The sequence below is a fragment of the Lipomyces doorenjongii genome (assembly GCF_038497915.1).
Source record: "Lipomyces doorenjongii strain NRRL Y-27504 unplaced genomic scaffold V1508scaffold_35, whole genome shotgun sequence".
NCBI lineage: Eukaryota > Fungi > Ascomycota > Lipomycetes > Lipomycetales > Lipomycetaceae > Lipomyces > Lipomyces doorenjongii.
Window position 1 is genome coordinate 1 of NW_027118102.1, and position 17,264 is coordinate 17,264.

The 17,264-nt window shown below is 48.4% G+C and overlaps 5 protein-coding genes across 5 annotated transcripts; 3 read left to right on the top strand and 2 right to left on the bottom strand.

The window, feature by feature from the left end:
- The first annotated feature begins 72 nt into the window (after positions 1 to 72).
- On the top strand, positions 73 to 3,165 carry V1508DRAFT_456474 (putative beta-glucosidase K). The gene is made up of 5 exons (XM_066942653.1): positions 73 to 399; positions 498 to 660; positions 686 to 1,090; positions 1,154 to 2,584; positions 2,647 to 3,165. Exons 1-5 carry the CDS (start codon positions 297 to 299, stop codon positions 3,026 to 3,028), a joined length of 2,484 nt encoding a protein of 827 aa, XP_066794957.1. The 5' UTR covers positions 73 to 296; the 3' UTR covers positions 3,029 to 3,165.
- Positions 3,166 to 3,474: 309 nt separating this feature from the next.
- On the top strand, positions 3,475 to 5,392 carry V1508DRAFT_419865 (major facilitator superfamily domain-containing protein). The gene is made up of 3 exons (XM_066940659.1): positions 3,475 to 3,904; positions 3,981 to 4,437; positions 4,495 to 5,392. The coding sequence occupies exons 1-3, from the start codon at positions 3,699 to 3,701 to the stop codon at positions 5,311 to 5,313; spliced, it is 1,482 nt and encodes a 493-aa protein (XP_066794958.1). The 5' UTR covers positions 3,475 to 3,698; the 3' UTR covers positions 5,314 to 5,392.
- A 2,126-nt stretch (positions 5,393 to 7,518) lies between these two features.
- Positions 7,519 to 9,143, bottom strand: V1508DRAFT_448904 (uncharacterized protein). Its single transcript, XM_066942465.1, is given in 3 exon segments — positions 7,519 to 8,272; positions 8,325 to 8,619; positions 8,636 to 9,143. 3 exon segments carry the CDS (start codon positions 9,123 to 9,125, stop codon positions 7,963 to 7,965), a joined length of 1,095 nt encoding a protein of 364 aa, XP_066794959.1. The 5' UTR covers positions 9,126 to 9,143; the 3' UTR covers positions 7,519 to 7,962.
- A 4,276-nt stretch (positions 9,144 to 13,419) lies between these two features.
- V1508DRAFT_405013 (glycoside hydrolase superfamily) lies at positions 13,420 to 15,126 on the bottom strand (the record flags this gene model as incomplete). Its single annotated transcript, XM_066938670.1, has 1 exon — positions 13,420 to 15,126. One exon carries the CDS (start codon positions 15,124 to 15,126, stop codon positions 13,420 to 13,422), a length of 1,707 nt encoding a protein of 568 aa, XP_066794960.1.
- A 438-nt stretch (positions 15,127 to 15,564) lies between these two features.
- V1508DRAFT_419878 (general substrate transporter) lies at positions 15,565 to 17,263 on the top strand. The gene has a single exon (XM_066940660.1). The coding sequence runs from the start codon at positions 15,778 to 15,780 to the stop codon at positions 17,215 to 17,217; it is 1,440 nt and encodes a 479-aa protein (XP_066794961.1). The 5' UTR covers positions 15,565 to 15,777; the 3' UTR covers positions 17,218 to 17,263.
- The last annotated feature ends 1 nt before the right edge of the window (position 17,264 follows it).

Below are 17,264 nucleotides of genomic sequence, written 5' to 3' on the forward strand. Positions count from 1 at the left end.
TTTAGGGTTATTTCGACTTTAGTGCGGCTTATTACTATGGCCTGTCCATCCTGTCCATCCTGTTCATGGCCATGAACGCCAGTTTACTATGTTAGGCTCCCCGACACTTTCTCAACGGCTAGAGGCAACAGTCCAGCTCTCCTTCGCGGGTATTGGCTTTGGCTCGCCCCTAGGATCCCGCATGCATAGTGCATGTTTATCCCTCCCACATATAAGTTTGGCAACTGCCTTTGTCTATTCTGGGCCCTGAAATTTTTCTTCATCCTTTCGGCATCTTGTCTTGGACCGCTGCAGCCATGGTCCTGAAGCCACAAGCTCCTTCTGACTCGTCAAGCGACTTCGACATTGAAAATGTCATACAAAACGCATCCCTGTCAGACAAGATATCACTGCTGTCTGGTAAGTAACAAGTTTCCAAATCCTCCCTGGGAAGGCGCTCAACGGATGCCACCCTGAGTGTCTGGTAGTTCCGTTTGCTGACTTGCACTGCACTCCAGGCCGAGACTTTTGGCACACAAATTCTCTCCCGGCATTCAATGTTCCTTCCATTCGCGTAAGCGATGGACCAAACGGCGTGCGAGGAACCAAATTCGTTGACGGCATACCAGCAGCATGCTTGCCCTGCGGTACCGGTCTGGCGGCCACATGGGATCAAGATCTGTTTTCTAATAGGCAATGAATGTAGAGCAAAAGGCGCCCACTGCTGGCTTGGTCCCACTGTCTGTATCCAACGCTCTCCTCTAGGTGGCCGCGGTTTTGAGTCAATGGCCGAGGACCCGTATGCCACCGGCAAGCTAGCCGCCGCATATATCAACGGTGTCCAGTCGACAGGTGTTGTGTCAGTTATCAAGCATTGGTTTGCAAATGACCAAGAACACGAAAGAGTTGGCGTCAACGTCGTCGCTAGTGAGCGTGCGCTGCGAGAAATTCATATGCTCCCGTTCCAAATCGCCCTTAGCGACGCTGCACCTGGTGGTGTCATGTCCTGCTATAACAAAGTCAACGGAAAGCACGTTTCAGAAAATCGAGAATTCCTGGATTGCCTCCTCCGCGAGGAGTGGCAGTGGAAGGGACTCATCATGAGTGACTGGTGCGTTGGAAAATCCCCGTGTCGTCCCCAAGTCAAGTTCGATACTAACGACTCTTCTTCTAGGTTCGGTACCTACTCGACCGCTGAGGCCATCAATGCAGGATTGGATCTTGAAATGCCAGGACCAACGAGACAGCGAGGCCAGCTACTGGACCTTGCCTTGTCAACCCGAAAGGTGTCTCGGGCAACTGTAGACACTCGCACACGCAACGTGCTCGAATTCGTTCGGAGGTGCAGCAAGGTTGCTGTGGCTGCTGAAGAAGGCGGGAGAAATTTTCCTGAGGACAGGAAGCTCAATCGACAGCTGGCCGGTGATAGTGTCGTCTTACTGAAGAACGAAGGCGGTCTACTACCCCTAAAGCGGCCATTCAGAAGCATTGCCTTGATTGGACCCAACATGAAGAACACATCATTTTGCGGAGGCGGCTCTGCCTATATTCAACCTTATTACACTGTTTCCCCGTATGACGGTATTGTCGGTCAGCTACCACCTGATGCCGAGGTACGATACGAAGTCGGCGCTTCGGCAAGTGGCTGGAACCCACTCCTGCAAGGTCAGGACGTCACAACACCAGAAGGTTTACCAGGTATGCGAATACGCTTCTACCGACAAGCGCCCACCATGTCAGACCGCGAGATCATCGACGAGAGCCTGCTGCCTGATTCTTCATGGCTACTCATGGGCTACTCACATCCCAAATTGGACAGGTTGTTTTATGCAGAAGTTGAAGGCGACTTTGTTAGCCAAGCTACAGGACCTTTCGAGTTTGGCCTAGCTGTCTATGGCTCGGCTCGGCTTTTCGTCGACGGCCAGCTGTTGATCGACAATAGTGTCGTGCAGCGCGGTGGCACATTCTACTTCGGCAAGGGAACTCTGGAGGAAAAGGCAGATATGCACCTTACTCAAGGGCAGAAGTACAGAATCAAGGTCGAGTTCGAAAGCGCACCGTCATCGAAGCTCGTTAAACCAGGCGTAGTGAATTTTGGCGGCGGTGCGGGAAGGGTCGGGCTCTTAAGTGCAATTGACCCCGAAGTAGGCATCCAAAAGGCTGTCTCTGCAGCATTGCAGTCGGATGTGACGATTCTGTGCGTTGGGATGACGAGGGATCAAGAGTCTGAGGGCTTTGATAAGCCGGACATGGAGCTCCCAAGATCGCTCCCACGTCTTGTATCGGCCATCCTAGCGGCGGCCCCTGATACAATCATCGTGACACAGAGCGGCGCTCCTTTCAACATGCCCTGGGCTGAGGAGGCCAAGACACATCTGCATGCGTGGCTAGCTGGCAATGAGACTGGCAATGGTATTGCCGACGTTATATTCGGAAAGACTTGTCCTAGTGGAAAACTCCCACTTTCCTTCCCACGACGCTTAGAGGACACGCCGACCTACCTTAATTTCGGAAGCGAGAGGGGACGAGTGATTTACGGCAAGGATGTTTATGTTGGGTATCGATATTACGAGAAAGTAGATCGAGACGTACTATATCCTTTCGGGTGGGTGAAAGAACTCTTTATTCATGCCATAGCACGAGTAGCCGAGCTAACATGGTCTACAGCCACGGCCTCTCCTATACCACATTTACTTACGATAAGTTGACTGTCACGTCCTCGCACGTGAGCCTGGAAATTACTAATTCAGGTGCTGTGCCTGGAGCTGAAGTTGTTCAGCTTTACATAGCCGCCAACGAGGCCACGACCTCTATTCGTAGACCCAAAAAGGAGTTGAAGGGTTTCCAGAAGATATACCTACAAGCTGGTGAGACGCAACGGGTAGAAATGGCCCTGGATCGGTTTTCGACGGCGTTTTGGGATGAGGAACTACACTGCTGGGTTTGCGAGAGGGGAGTATACAGAGTGCTGGTAGGATCTAGCAGCAGAGTGATATTGCTCGAGGAGAACCTGCATGTGAAGGAAACAATTAAATGGTCTGGTCTCTAAGTTGACCTTTCGAAAATATATGATGAGCGTAATTTGCACAACATTTACAAAACATAGACTCACTGGGTTATGAGGTTTACCATGGATTGTTTCATTCTGTGAATTAGATGCCTTTTGCGCGCCTTGTATATGCGAATTTGTATCATTATTCTAGAACTTTAGTAAAGGGTTATGTGCTTTGTAGCCCCTCCATGCACTTGGCAAGGATCCTCGAACTCTTTAAAAACCACTCTGCAAAGTCAAAGAAGCAATCAAGACTACTGCCACTGCCCTGGAACACTAACGCTTCTTGATCGTGCTTGGAACGGCGATTCCTCCACTTCGCTAGGATGGCCCTGGCTAGCGTATGCAACCTGCACACAGGATCCAGGGAGTTTAGGTTTAATGTCGGGGAGGCTCCCCGACGAAAGGACGAACTTGGACGTGAGTGATCAGAGGGCGATCCCCGAGAGATGCAGTTACTGTAGTATTCCACTAAAAATTTTTATTTTTCATTCCTTCCATTCCTCGCCTTGGCGTAACGGCTTTGACCATGTGGTTTGAGTCGATTGGTGATTAAATATCCTTTCTAACCCTTTCAACTACCTCTTCTTCCCTACCACAAGCAGCACGTACATTCCTCGCGCTCTCTCCATCCATCGACCTTCGACGTCACGCTTCCTGACGAACCATGGTCGCGCATACCGAGTCGGACTTGCAGAACACTGCTCTGCCAGTAGCGACGTTGGCAGAAAAGGAAGAGCAATCCAGCTCGCATCAGTCAAATACCGATCGGGTGGATTGGGATGGCCCGGACGACCCCGATATGCCATTGAATTGGCCAAAGTCGAAGCGATGGGTCAACATCATGGTGGTGTCAATATTGACGCTATTGACGTTTGTGCTCCCTCCTTGACAAACCGAATCTCTGAAGTGGCAAGAGCTTTTGCTGATTTTGAACTTTAACGAATAGGCCCTTTGCGTCGTCTGCGATTGCACCTGCAGTTCAACCCATCATGGACGACATGGGCGAAACGAACCGCAACATAGGTGCATTCACGGTATCAATCTACCTTCTCGGTTACGCTTTTGGTCCTCTGTTCCTAGCACCGCTTAGCGAGATTTACGGTCGACTCCCAGTATACCATATTTGCATGCTGCTCTTCCTCCTTACAAACGTCGCATGTGCCTTGTCTGTAAGCATGCCCATGCTCATTGTCTTCCGTCTCTTAACTGGATTGGCGGGCGCATGCCCGTTGACTATTGGGCCGGGAAGTGTCGCCGACTGTTTCAGACAGGAGGAGAGAGGCCGAGCCATGGCTGTTTGGACCATGCCTGTGTTGCTAGGGCCAAGCCTTGGACCTGCAGTTGGCGCCTATGTCTCGAGAGGTCTAGGCTGGGGGTGGAACTTTTGGCTCCTTGTCATAATGGTAGGATGATGTGTGCTTCCATCCCATGCTTCTGCTTGTATTGACTGGTCAACCTAGACTGGCGCTGTTCTTGCCGTTTGCGTTTTCATCCAGAAGGAGACCCATCCTCCAACCCTTCTCAACAAGAAGCAGAAGAAGCTACAAAAACAAAACGGCACTCCGCACGCCTTTTCCGCCACCGATTCCGATACACATCATCAGCTCATGATGAGTAGCCTGGCCCGCCCCTTGAAAATGCTTTTTCTATCACCTATCGTATTAGGCCTGTCCTTTCTAGCTGCAATCGCTTATGGAACTTTATACCTCCTATTCACGACCGTCTCTGAAGTCTTCCAAACTAGATATGGGATAGTTTCCAATGTCGGTCTGGTCTATCTCGGCTTTGGCTGCGGTCAAATTGCTGGACTCCTCCTCTTTGGCATGTTCTCAGATGCAATTATGAGGAGACTGGCTGCTAAAGGTGGCGAACTTAAACCAGAGTATCGCCTACCCCTTATGATTCCCTGCAGTGCGATTATACCAATCGGGCTGCTGGTGTATGGCTGGACGGCACAATACAGAGTTTTCTGGTTTGTGCCTGTCATCGGCACGTTCCTGATTGGCTTTGGGATGATCACCGTGTTTACTTCTGTGAGCACCTACTTGGTCGATGCGTTCCCCATTTACGCTGCTAGTGCTACAGCGGCAAATACTGTACTGAGAAGTGTCGGCGGCGCGCTGTTACCACTTGCTGGCCCTAAGATGTATGCGGCGCTCGGGCAGGGATGGGGGAATACGTTGCTGGCGGGGGTATCCTTTGGTATGATTGGCATGATAGTCATTTCATATAAGTATGGAGAAAGATCAAGAACAAGTATGAAATATCAACTAGACTAGACTCAATTCCTTGGTCTCAGCGAATTAGGGTTATTTTTAAGATAATTGGTAGATTTTATATAATAAACCTCACGACGCTATGCTATCCGCCACCTCAACCTCTCTTATCTTCGTTTTCAAAATGGCCTGATCTTTTGCCAAGGCACTGTGTAAATCCTCTTAGCATACTGGTTAAAAGTCTTGATCATGCCCCCTAACTTTGCCAGAGCCTTCTCCATGTGGGACAACTTGTTTTACAAGATTGTGTGGAAAGTAGCCTGATAACAATCAGTTTATGAGCACCGCAAAAATAGCCCTCCTAAGCCGTGGCCAAGTCGACAAGTACTAGTAAATCAGGGGATCTTTAGCAGGCTTCCTCTTTAATTGTCAGGATGTTACCCTTAAGACGTCACTCATGATGACCCGTTTTTAGCCCCATTAGCTTCTAACTCAAATGTGTTGCGCATTGCCATATTGTTGTAAGGAACCACTATACTAAACAAAACTAACTACAGGGTGCGTCCCACTCCATTAATCGGTTGCCGTACATTGGCTGCACATTGGCCCATGCACCGAACGTGCTAGCCGACAACCGATCATTGGCTACACTCTACAACATGATTGCGCTAGAGTCCTCATTGCTTCTTTCGACTGGACGCACTGTGCTGAAGCGCGCTGTCACACAACACGCATTCATCCAGCAGACATGCCCTCGACTGCAGCTGTCACCGTAGTGCTGGACACGACACGAACCGCTTCACTCAAGGCCATATATTCCGCCTCGGCGGTCGAAAGGGCCACCGGCCTTTGCCTTTTTGAGTTCCACGTGATTGTCCCGGAATTCAATTGAAAAACGTAACCGCTGGTTGACCGTTTTGTATCATAGTCCCCAGCCCAATTGGCGTCACAGAAGCCAACTAAACAAATCCCAGGTGCATCTGGAGACCACTTATATACTGGGCCCATAGCAGACGTGCCTTTCAAATATCGAAATATGTGCTTAACCGCGGTCCAATGAGCCTTGCCTGTCACGGGCTACGCCCAATCATGGCTCGGCTATCCAGTGAAAAGTCGTTCACTGGAGCGCCAAATAACCGACTCGGAGGAGGGGTGGGAGGTATTTATGAAAAAGACCAAGTTTAACGGCCCGCCGTTCATAGTGGCGGCGCTTGTCGATAACATATGTCATGCAAATACACTAGTCGACACTGGTTGTAGTACGTACGGTCTCATATCCTCCCGTTCCGCCCAGAAACACCGGTTAGAACGCATTAAGATCAGACCACAGTCTCTCCGAGGATTCGACCAGTCACTGGTAAGATCGAAGAGGTCGCTAAACTCTCCCTGGATATCGGGGGGAACTACCAACGTACATCTATTTGTACGTCGTCCCGAAAATCGACGGTCATGATATTATACTAGGAACGCCATGGATGAAGCACCAGAATGTCATCCCTCTGCCCGACCGCTCTAAGCTGATTTCCGAAATAATGGCATAAGTGTGCCTTGTGGACTGCGACTAGCCCCGATGTCAGATGTTAACGAGGCGACCCCTATCTCGGCCTCGGCTTTCAGTTTCTGGTGGACTAAGCGTTCAAGGCGCAAAGACTTTGACATCCAAATCTTCGCTGCCAGCTTGAGAGACATTGAACGTACCCTCCGTCCGAAGCCTCGCACCGACCCTCGTGCCCGGTTCCGCCCCACTACCATGCGTACCTTGATGTATTCGACCGGAAAAAGGCAGAGACGCTTCCCCCCATTCGTGGCGCTGGTGTTGACCATAAGATTGAGTTGATCGAGAAGGATGACAACGGTAGGAAAGTGGAGGCCCCTTGGGGTCCTCTGTACAACATGAGTCGCGATGAATTACTCCTACTGCGAAAAACGCTCACGGACTACCTCGACAAGGGTTTATCCGTGTTAGCAACTCACCCGCATCTGCACCCGTCCTATTTGTTCGGAAAGTCAATGGTACATTATGATTCTGCTGCGACTACCGGGCGCTCAATAAGATTACGAAAAAAGACCGTTATCCATTACCTTTGATCCAAGAGACCTTGGCACGCGTAAGCAAAGCCCGTTGGTTTACCAAGCTCGACGTCGTCACGGCTTTCCACCGTATCCCCATGGCCGAGGGAGCGAATGGCTGACGGCCATCCGTACCCGATTTGGACCCTTTGAATGGTTAGTAACACCCTTCGGCCTGGCCAACGCCCCGAGCACCTTCCAACGTTACATCAACTGGACGTTACGTGACTTTCTCGACGACTTTTGCTCAGCTTATATTGACGACATTTTGATCTTTACCGACGGCAGCTTAAGCCAACACCGCGACCACGTCCGCAAAGTCTTCGATCGACTACGCCAGGCCGGCCTTACTGTTGATATCGACAAGTGTGAATTTGAAGTCTCGGCCACGAAGTACCTCGGCTACATCATCGAGGCGGGGAAGGGGATCCGCATGGACCCCGACAAGGTGAAGGCCTATTTTAGATTGGCAGACACCAAACACGATCAAGGGTCTTTCCTGGGGTTTGCCAACTTTTTATCGCCGGTTTATCAAGAACTTCTCCGAGATCGTATTGCCGTTCACGGACATTACCAAACAAGGTCGAGCTTTCCGATGGTCAGCAAAAGCAGAGGACGCGTTTTGCTCGCTGAAACAGCTCTTCACGACAGCCCCCATCCTAATCCAATGTGATCCTGACCGAGAGACAGTTGTGGAAGGCGATTCTTCCGGATGGGTGACTGGTTGCGTCCTGTCATAGTATGATGACGACGGACTGTTGAAGCCCTGCGCCTACTTTTCCAAAAAGAACTCTCCCGCAGAATGCAACTACAAGATCTACGACAAAGAGTAAGCCTGTGATGAAGTGTCCCTCTGTTCATATATGCCAAGCACGCGATCCAAAGGACCTTCGCCCAGATAGTAGCATAATTGACCAACGTGGTGTGCTCTTGTACCGCGTAAAAATATTCTCTGAATCGGCTCAGTTAGTTGCGTACGCATCTTTCTGTTTTTGGTCAAATACTTATCGCCGTCGCCAATCATCACCTTCCCCAACAAAGGCTGGAACCCGGCCATTGTATCTTCCCTTGACGCTTCTAGTAATCGCAAACACAGTTTTTGCAACAACTTGAACGACTCATCTTTTGTGTTGTGCAGAAGGTTACCTAAGTCATTCAGGTCTATGACCTCGAGAAGCGCAGAGGCGTGAAACTTGACGCCGAATTGATTTAGATCTTTGACGTCATTAATCCGGCTGCCGTGTCCGGGTACGTCGTGGATCGTGGCCGGAGTGCCGAACCTGGAGAAATGCAAGATGGCTGCCGATCGATTGACTCTCGGCAATTCCAGTCACCTCGACAAAGCGTAGCTGAGGGCGAGCGTTCGAGCGGTCATAAAATGCTTGAACTTTAACTTTAATGTATTCGATAGTCGCTTCTGGATGGTGCCGCATGTAATGGCTCCTCATGCCTTCTTTGGTTGTCACACAGACGTGCTTGATCATCTGTTCGCATAGCTGACACTTGAAACCGTCTTCGACGGGAATACCTCTGAGCGCGAAAGAGCCTGGTTTAAATGCAGCCGGCTTAAACTGTGTTTGGGTTTGATCGTCGTCATCGGACTCGTCCAGCTGCCTCTCAGTTGCCTCGTCCCAAATGACTGTTAGATGTTCACGAGGCCCTTGTTGGCGAATAAGCTGCCGTACGTCATCATCGTTTATAATCTGCGTCTTGTGCTTTTCCTTCAGATGGCGGATAACGTGCGCTTCATCGATGATGAACTTGCATCTTGTACAGACAATGACATGCCAGTCTTCTTCGACCATCAGTCCCAGGTCAGCAATTGCGCGTATCGGAGAATTGTCATTCGACACATCCTCAGCTTCCGGCTCCCCGGAACTAACTGGGACGCCGATACCAGTGGTGCGGTGCACGATGGATTGGTTGTCTGCATCCTCAGTCATTAAGAAAATCGTGTCAAACTGCTCAAGCTCAGAGGACACTGCAAAGTCTAGTAAATGTTGCCTACAAATGTTGTTCCACAATATTTTATCAGCGAATATACTTTTTTGAATGCCAAATAAGTTTCAATTTAATAGATTCTTTAAATGATTCTAAAATATTAAAGTCGTCAGCCATATATTATCAGAGTAAGAGTCTGAAATATTTTCAACGTAGGAGCTTTTTACCCGCCAATATGTTCAGCCCCTTTTTCTTTTCCAGAATCCCACCTGTCATTCGAATTTGTGCAGTGTGGTTTCTAGACTCATATGAATTTAGAGTGGGCCAATAAAATAATATTGCTGAGAATCTTTACCATTCTTTGGCGATCTAAATTACTGTGCCTGCATTCAAAATTTATTGATTTTATTGTGGTGGCTTGTCTGGCTTATCTGCTTTTTCCTAATTCAGTAAGTTTGTCTGTGCACACATTATCAGGGGATGATACAGACATTTATTCCCAGGCAGGAATAATCAATGAAAATGGCTTACCCGGCCGTACTAGGCTGTCCATCCTGGCCATCCTGTTCATGGCCATGAACGCCAGTTTACTATGTTAGTGCGACATTCGGCCATGCGCCTTGGCCGAGTGGCCTAACCGCTCCACGAGTTAGGGAAGCATGCCCTACATGGCCTATTAGGTGCACAACCCTAATGGTGGCCAGCACTTCTAATAGATGGAAATTGATTCTTTTCTAAGGCCTGAATAGCCATGAGGATTTTTCTTCAGATTAATCCGATCTTCGGACAGAGAAAAGAAGGCGTGAGTATGAATTTAGTTTAAAGTCTAACTAGCTTAATTGATAAGCAATTTAAGGTTTGATAAGATAAATTGGTGTGGCTGTTGCCCGTGTTAATCTTATGAAGGGTTTGGCACAAGCTCTATGTTATTATAGCTATTATTTATAAGCGACGACTGGCGAAGATGATTAGGTATAAGATAATATTACTGCACAGATAGACGCCAAATTTCTTTCTCTTTATGGCGTTACGACTGAGTGTCTTGTCTTTACTTGGCTGTGAACGATGCAGATGTTGGCATCGGCCTTGATAAAACTTTTATTGCTATCTTGGTGCCAAGGACCAATAATGCCAAGTATTGCGGTGCATGGAGCAATGTTGCTGCAATCTATCGTAATTGATAACTACACGAAAGCTAATTTAAAGTCTTTCATTACTTGGGATAATTGTATATCGGCATTATAGGCAAAGCGGCAACAGTCCTATTCTTTAGCTCATTAGGCTCACAAGCTGGTCAATATCCGGCTTCATATTTGTACCGCAGAGGTGCAACTACAAGGACACTGTCAGCAGGTGGGCAGCCATGTAACCTCTCGTTTGTAAGCTCTTGCTCTTGTCGAACAACACAAAGCCGTCTAGGAAAAAGCTCTCCGTCATAGGGTGTAAGAACTGATCGCCATTTGGTCTGATACTCATTTTGTACTAATTTTCATCAATAAATCGCCATTCGACACACTGGATATGCACCGAGCAAGGCATACATCAGTCCATATGTGAAAGACATGTACAATGTGACGAGGAGGACGATGGGCTCGGAAATAAGCATTCGGAGTGGTCGCCTAAAGTTGTTCGTGAGTAGTTCTCTACCTCGACTTCGTCCTGTTTGGCATGAATGCCCCAGTTGCAAGTTTGTCGACGGAGGGTAGCGGCTTTTGAGACAAGGAGGCGGGCGCATATGTCTCCGGATACAAGACGAAGACGAATGCGAAGCCCATGAAGGCGGAGATGTACATGGTCCATCCCTACCCCAGACAGGTCTGCGTAATGAAGCCTCCAGTGAGACCCCAGATTACGACAATGGCGCAACAGCTCACTAATAGATATCGCACTGTAACTACGGACCTTGGGTGCTGGGAGTCGAATTTGAAACTTAGAGGCTACTGTCGGGTCAATCTAAAGAAACTACACGTCAAACATCATGTACCAGCGATCTGGTGCACACCAGTCGTGTACCTTTTCCCGCCTATCCCGCCTGTAGATAGGGTGACAAGAGCGTAGCCTCGATGATGGGGTGTCTTTTCTGACTTCCAACACCCAAGACTCGTGGTCCTGTGGTGCTAGGAATTGACAAGCTCATTCGCCATCATCGGCGTGATGTTGTCAAGGTTATGTGAATCCATTGTGGGGAGAATCGAAGATATAGGCGAGATATAGAATAAAATAACCGGTAGAGAGCAGATTAGACTTAACAAGAGAAACTCACCAGGTTGACAGGAAGGAGTCACACTTTTAATAGGCCAGGAGTAGCAAGAGCAAGTGATCTGTCGGCGTGTCAGATGTTATCATAACAAAACAGATGACAGTGTGTGTCTGCGCGTGTTATTGTGCCTGGTGCCTGTCATTGCGCAAAGTCGCTGGCGGGAACGTTGTCGGGTGCCCCTGAACGGCGAGCCGAGTGACAAAAGACATGTCGTCGTGTCCAACCAAGCTCGGTCGATAGCCGGATATCATCGTCAAGCATGGCAACAGGCAGCACAACAAATCAGTTGATACGCATCAATCATGATAATGCGGCTTCGCAGCAACATTTCAGGGGTGTCTAAATTGCTTGGTTGACACATTGTTACGTTCCTGGCCAGAGAAAGTTACTGCTTGGGACTGTGAACGACTGCTATGATACCCATGGTACCATAACCCTATTCGCTTGGATCAGACTCAGCCACAGGGCGTAGACTTCTGTCCGATCTGTGCTACTCCGCCGCAGCTACTCTGAGACAGGCGGCAATGGGCGGAAATTGCCAGCGCCAGAGCTTGATAGTTCAATTGTCTCAAGGTGCAATGCAGTATAGTGGTGGAGTAGTTGAGCTTATATCGGTGACTGTACTATATAGTCGACCTCTTCAGTCTGCCGATACTATCCCCGACCAAGGTCGGATGTCTCTCTTGGCTTTGCCTATACTATATCGGCAAATCGTTTACTATGTCGGCAAACCAGCAAATTTTCTTAATCAGTAGTAGCTTCTGTTGAAACAATGTTCTCAGCTATCCGGAACCTTAAGGATGCCCGGATCTCTTCAATCTTCTCGCACCTACATTCCCTTTCAATCGTTTACCAGATCTAAATGCAGCTAGATAGGGGACTCTAGTTGCACAGCTTGTGTACCTGCGAGTGCAACGGCCACGATGCTAATCCTTACGGTATCTTTCTGGTTGAATACCAAAGGGCAAAACATGATAAACATGCCGTAGTTTGACGACATCGACACAAGTATCACAGGAAAAGTCCCAGTGCCGGGCCATTACGAACGATTCAATTACACGCAAGCGTAGTCGCTCTTCCGGAAACGGCGAATATGGTTAACGGTCGTCGGGTCCCAATGCTCTAGTCGGCATATCCTAGACACTGATCCTTATCAGGAATTCGCGATACCTTTATCATCCGACGATCTTCAATATTTCCAGCCCGACAACACTGACGATTATCATATTGAGTTTCTACATCTCCGGCGTTAATGCCCATCGGTAACCATACCAGCTGGCGAATAAATGTATATAGTAAACGCAACTGCGGTATCAGATTATTTTACGATGATCACCACTATCAGAGTCTTGTCGAAAGGGTCTGCGGACATTAACGGTAACTTGCAATTCCGTCTCGGCGATCTGATCATTTGAGTAGTTTGATGACATCGACATGTGTTGCTGGTGCAGGACAATATTGTTGCACCGGTAAAGTGAGTGGTAATCGTTTATTCATCTTTATTAAGCTGATTATCGTATCGGGACTTACGCCTTTCGGACCTTCTTGGCCGTGATTGCAATACTCGTTTCATCCATGATGATTTAGTACGTAGTGATAATTATGTCAGGAACTCGTGTGCTGCGACGAACGATTACTTGGCACCTATCAGCAGCCATGCAAGAAATGCAGCGACTAGTCCACAAAGGTAGAGCGTTCCCCATGTGATGTTGTTAGATGCGCTGTCCGGGCTTGTAGCCCCTCATCTTCAAATAGAGTGAACGTACAATGCCGATCAGTCGACATTGTATTTAATGGATATAATTCACAACGATGTTAGCAAACTACTACGATGATGCATAAAAAATTCACTATTATCACTTCTGTCGAGGTTAAAAAATACGGTAATGTTCCCCCACTCAGATATAGATATACACGCGGCCCTCAAATGGCAGGAGATACGACTCAGCACTCTTGCATGTGTAATTGGATACAAGGATAGCCATATCACTTACTAACTCCACGTTTACCTTCTGCGGCTTCTCGCTGAAATTCAACAAAACTACTGCCCTCTTTTTTCCGCGCTCCTTGACATACGTCAGCACTTTTTCGTCCTCGAAATCGCATATCTTGAAGGAGCCATGCACGAAAAGTTCGCTATGTCGTTTCCGAAGTTTAATCATCTTTTTCCAGAATGACAATATACTCGCGGGGTCCTCAGACTGCTGACTAGCGTTAATCTCGCGGTAGTTGTCATGAACACGCATCCATGGTTTCGCAGCAGTGGTGAATCCCGCGTTGGCACTAGCGTTCCACTGAAATGGGAGGCGGGTATGGTCTCGTGCTGTTAATTGAATTCCCTTCATGACTTTTTCCAAAGCTACCTTGTCACCCCCAGTTACCTGCTTTACTTCATTATAGAAATTCAAGCTCTCGATATCTTTATATTCCTCTATGGGCCAAATCTTCGGTGCATTCACCATTCCAATCTCTTGCCCTTGATACACATATGTAGTCCCTGTCAAAGTAGTGAGAAACACAGCCAGCATTTTGGCGCTCGCAGCTGCAAACTGTGGACTATCGGAGCCATAGCGTGAGACCGATCGCCCTGTATCGTGGTTTTCCAAGAAATTTGTAGTCCATCCGTCGTTGCCTTCAATGAAGCTCTGCCACTTCTGGAGAGTTTCTTTAAATTCCGTCAAGGCCCACTTGCGAGGATAGAACTTACTCTTCTCTCCAAAATCTAGGAAGACCAAGTCCATCTGGAAAACTTGCTGGAGTTGACGTGCTGAGGCAGATACATAGCGTAAAACATGAGCTGGATCAGGAGTGTGCGGAAGTTCGCCGACAGTCATAGCATCGTACTTGCTGAGTACCTCGTCGTTCATCTCGCGCAGAAATTCATGCATGCGCGGCCCATTGCAGATCAAATCGTAGGCCGGCTGCCACGGAGTTTCTGGCTCGACAACATGAGCGTCGGGAAAATCTAAACGCTTGGAAAACATGTTCACTGTATCAATGCGGAAGCCGTCGGCGCCCTTGTCCAGCCAAAATCTCATAGCATCATTATAAATAGCTTGGCGGACCTCCGGATTGTCCCAATTCAGGTCAGGCTGCTCTCTTGCAAAGAGATGAAGGTAGTATTCACCGATATTGTCGTCCCACTCCCAGACGCTTCCGCCGAAAAAGCTTCGCCAATTGCAAGGTGGGAGACGCTCTCCATTGAGGTAGCGGGCCGGTCTCCAAATGTACCAGTCGTGCTTGGGGTTAGTCTTCGACGAGGCACTTTCCTGGAACCATGCGTGAAGATGTGACGTATGATTGACGACTAGATCAAAGATTATACGCATCCCGCGCTCGTGACAACCTTGAATGAGTGCATCCACGTCTTCGACAGTCCCGTACTTCTCATACACGTCCTGGTAGTCTGAGATGTCGTAGCCCATATCGTATTGAGGTGACTTGTAGAACGGACACACCCATACTATTTCAACACCTAGACTCTTGATGTAGTCGAGTTCGGATATGATGCCTGGAATGTCTCCGATTCCGTCACCATTGGAATCTTTGAAACTGCTCGGGTAAATTTGGTACACGACGCCTTCTTTCCACCATTCCTTGGCCATGTTGCTAAGTCGAAGCTAGGAAGTAATTGCTGTCTCAGAGGTAAGAATAATAGGGGATAGATAGGTTGCTGAACGAGAAGCAGCAGCATATGACCCCCTTAAATTGTCCGTGCTTGGGCAAGCACTATGCTGCATTAACAATGATATTCTCCAGCATTAGCGCTTTGAATCCTGATCTCGGTCCGAGATAAACATATGTCTCGTGCAGTAGATATGCGTGCGAGTTGGGCCGACCATGTAAAAATTATAAACTCTATTAGCGGCTATTCAATAATCCGCCTCGGGCAAATTTTGCCTTGGCTAGCAATTTGATCTCGGTCCGAGATAGGACGTCGTATGATTGGTCTGTTGTCGGCCCGAGATAGCTTCAGGGGTCGGATTTCCTCCTCTGTGCCTAAGCTTTCAGCGCAACTCAATTCACTCTAAGCGCAGCGGTCACCTCACTTCCCCATACATTGACCCCAAAAAGTTGTGGGTTGTTTGCTCCCCACATAATGCTCTCACAACTTCCGTCCAATTGTTATGAGGGCCTATATAACCTCAGCTTCGCAGCTTCATTCCAGGATACAACCGTACCGCCGTTGACAATAGTTACAAAACCTATTTCAGTTCACACTAGTACTCCAGTATATTTCTCAAATTGCATCTGCTATGAGACAAGATACCTTTTGGGCTACTCTGTTAGCCAGCGGGTCGCTCATGTTTGGTTACGACTCTGGTCTGCTTTCCACGGTGATTGCGCAGCCCGAGTTCATCAATTACTTCGAGAACCCAACCGGAGCACTCCTAGGTGGCATAGTCTCCTGTTATGCTGCAGGCGCGGCTCTCGGCTGTGTCTACACTGGATACTTTGGCGACCGCATCGGACGCAAGTGGACCATTCATATCGGCGCCGTCATCGCACTCGTCGGTTCTCTTCTACAGACTGCATCAGTCAACGTCCATATGCTCATTGTCGGTCGCGCCGTTACCGGTTTTGCTATTGGCAGTTTCTTCGGGTCAATCCCGCTCTACCAGTCGGAAATCGCGCGGTCGGCCAATCGTGGGTTTATGGTTGCCTTGCACTCTGCTGCCATTTCGTTTGGCTATGCACTGTCGAATTGGGTGGGGTTTGGATTCTACTGGGTGGGCAGGAGCCAGGTTCAGTTCCGGGTTCCAATCGGCCTTCAAATGCTCCCAGCGGCAATACTGACTATTGCCGTTCCATTTATGCCAAATTCTCCGAGGTGGCTTGTGGAACGTGGTCGCTATGACGAGGCTTGGGAGGTCACAAGAAAGCTACAGTTTAACCCCAAGGAAATGGTGGAACACGAACTACGAGCAGAATTCGACGCAATCAAGGACCAAACTATTTTCGAAAAGGATACTGAGGTAACGCAACTAAAAGAGCTATTTGTGCATCCGCCATATGCTCGACGACTGTTTTTAGCGTCTGTGATTCAAATGGGGACGCAGCTTGTGGGCGGCGGAGTAATTAATTATTACCAAACTATTATTTACAAGTCCCTCGGAATTACGGGATATCAGGTCTTGCTTATTGCGGCCGCATACGGTTCTGTTGGACCCATCGCCACCGCTATATCTGCAGCCAACGTCGACAAATGGGGTCGTGTTCCGACACTAATCGCTTCTCAGGCGGCCATCCTAATCGTATTCATCTTCGTGACGGTCCTCAGCGCTGTGTATGGATCGTCGGACAACAGAGGTGGCCAGATAGCCGTGATCGTGTTCATCTTCTTATTCTCGATCAGTTTTTCCATCGGCTACAATGCCGTTTGGGCCCCATACTCTGCGGAAATTTTTCCGACAAGCATTCGTGCACGAGGCGTCGGCATTGCAACTTTCCTCAACTTCTGTACCCAGATTGTGCTGTCTGAAATCTCACCTATTGTTTTGCAATCTATTGGATGGAAATATTATTTTGTGTTCATTGGATTTGACATTATCCTTCTCGGATTGTTTTGTTCGGTGTTCCCCGAGACAAATGGCAAAAGTCTGGAAGAAATTAATGGTTTGTTCGGCGATGTTGTGGTGCACGAGCTCGAAATTGAAGCCAAGGAAGAGGTTGTACTTACAGAGAATAGGGGATGATGTAGTAGTGGACGAAAATTGGATTGCATTCTAATCTCAGTTGTACA

Excerpts from the sequence above, each read along its gene's own strand:
- V1508DRAFT_456474 (XM_066942653.1), top strand. The coding sequence starts at position 297 with ATGGTCCTGAAGCCACAAGCTCCTTCTGACTCGTCAAGCGACTTCGAC. Across the intron at positions 400-497 it reads CAAGATATCACTGCTGTCTG|GCCGAGACTTTTGGCACACA; the intron begins GTAAGTAACAAG and ends ACTGCACTCCAG. Across the intron at positions 1,091-1,153 it reads GGACTCATCATGAGTGACTG|GTTCGGTACCTACTCGACCG; the intron begins GTGCGTTGGAAA and ends CTCTTCTTCTAG.
- V1508DRAFT_419865 (XM_066940659.1), top strand. The coding sequence starts at position 3,699 with ATGGTCGCGCATACCGAGTCGGACTTGCAGAACACTGCTCTGCCAGTA. Across the intron at positions 3,905-3,980 it reads TCAATATTGACGCTATTGAC|GCCCTTTGCGTCGTCTGCGA; the intron begins GTTTGTGCTCCC and ends TTTAACGAATAG. Across the intron at positions 4,438-4,494 it reads TTTGGCTCCTTGTCATAATG|ACTGGCGCTGTTCTTGCCGT; the intron begins GTAGGATGATGT and ends TGGTCAACCTAG.
- V1508DRAFT_448904 (XM_066942465.1), bottom strand. The coding sequence starts at position 9,125 with ATGGTCGAAGAAGACTGGCATGTCATTGTCTGTACAAGATGCAAGTTC. Across the intron at positions 8,273-8,324 it reads ATGATTGGCGACGGCGATAA|AGAATATTTTTACGCGGTAC; the intron begins GTATTTGACCAA and ends GAGCCGATTCAG.
- V1508DRAFT_419878 (XM_066940660.1), top strand. The coding sequence starts at position 15,778 with ATGAGACAAGATACCTTTTGGGCTACTCTGTTAGCCAGCGGGTCGCTC.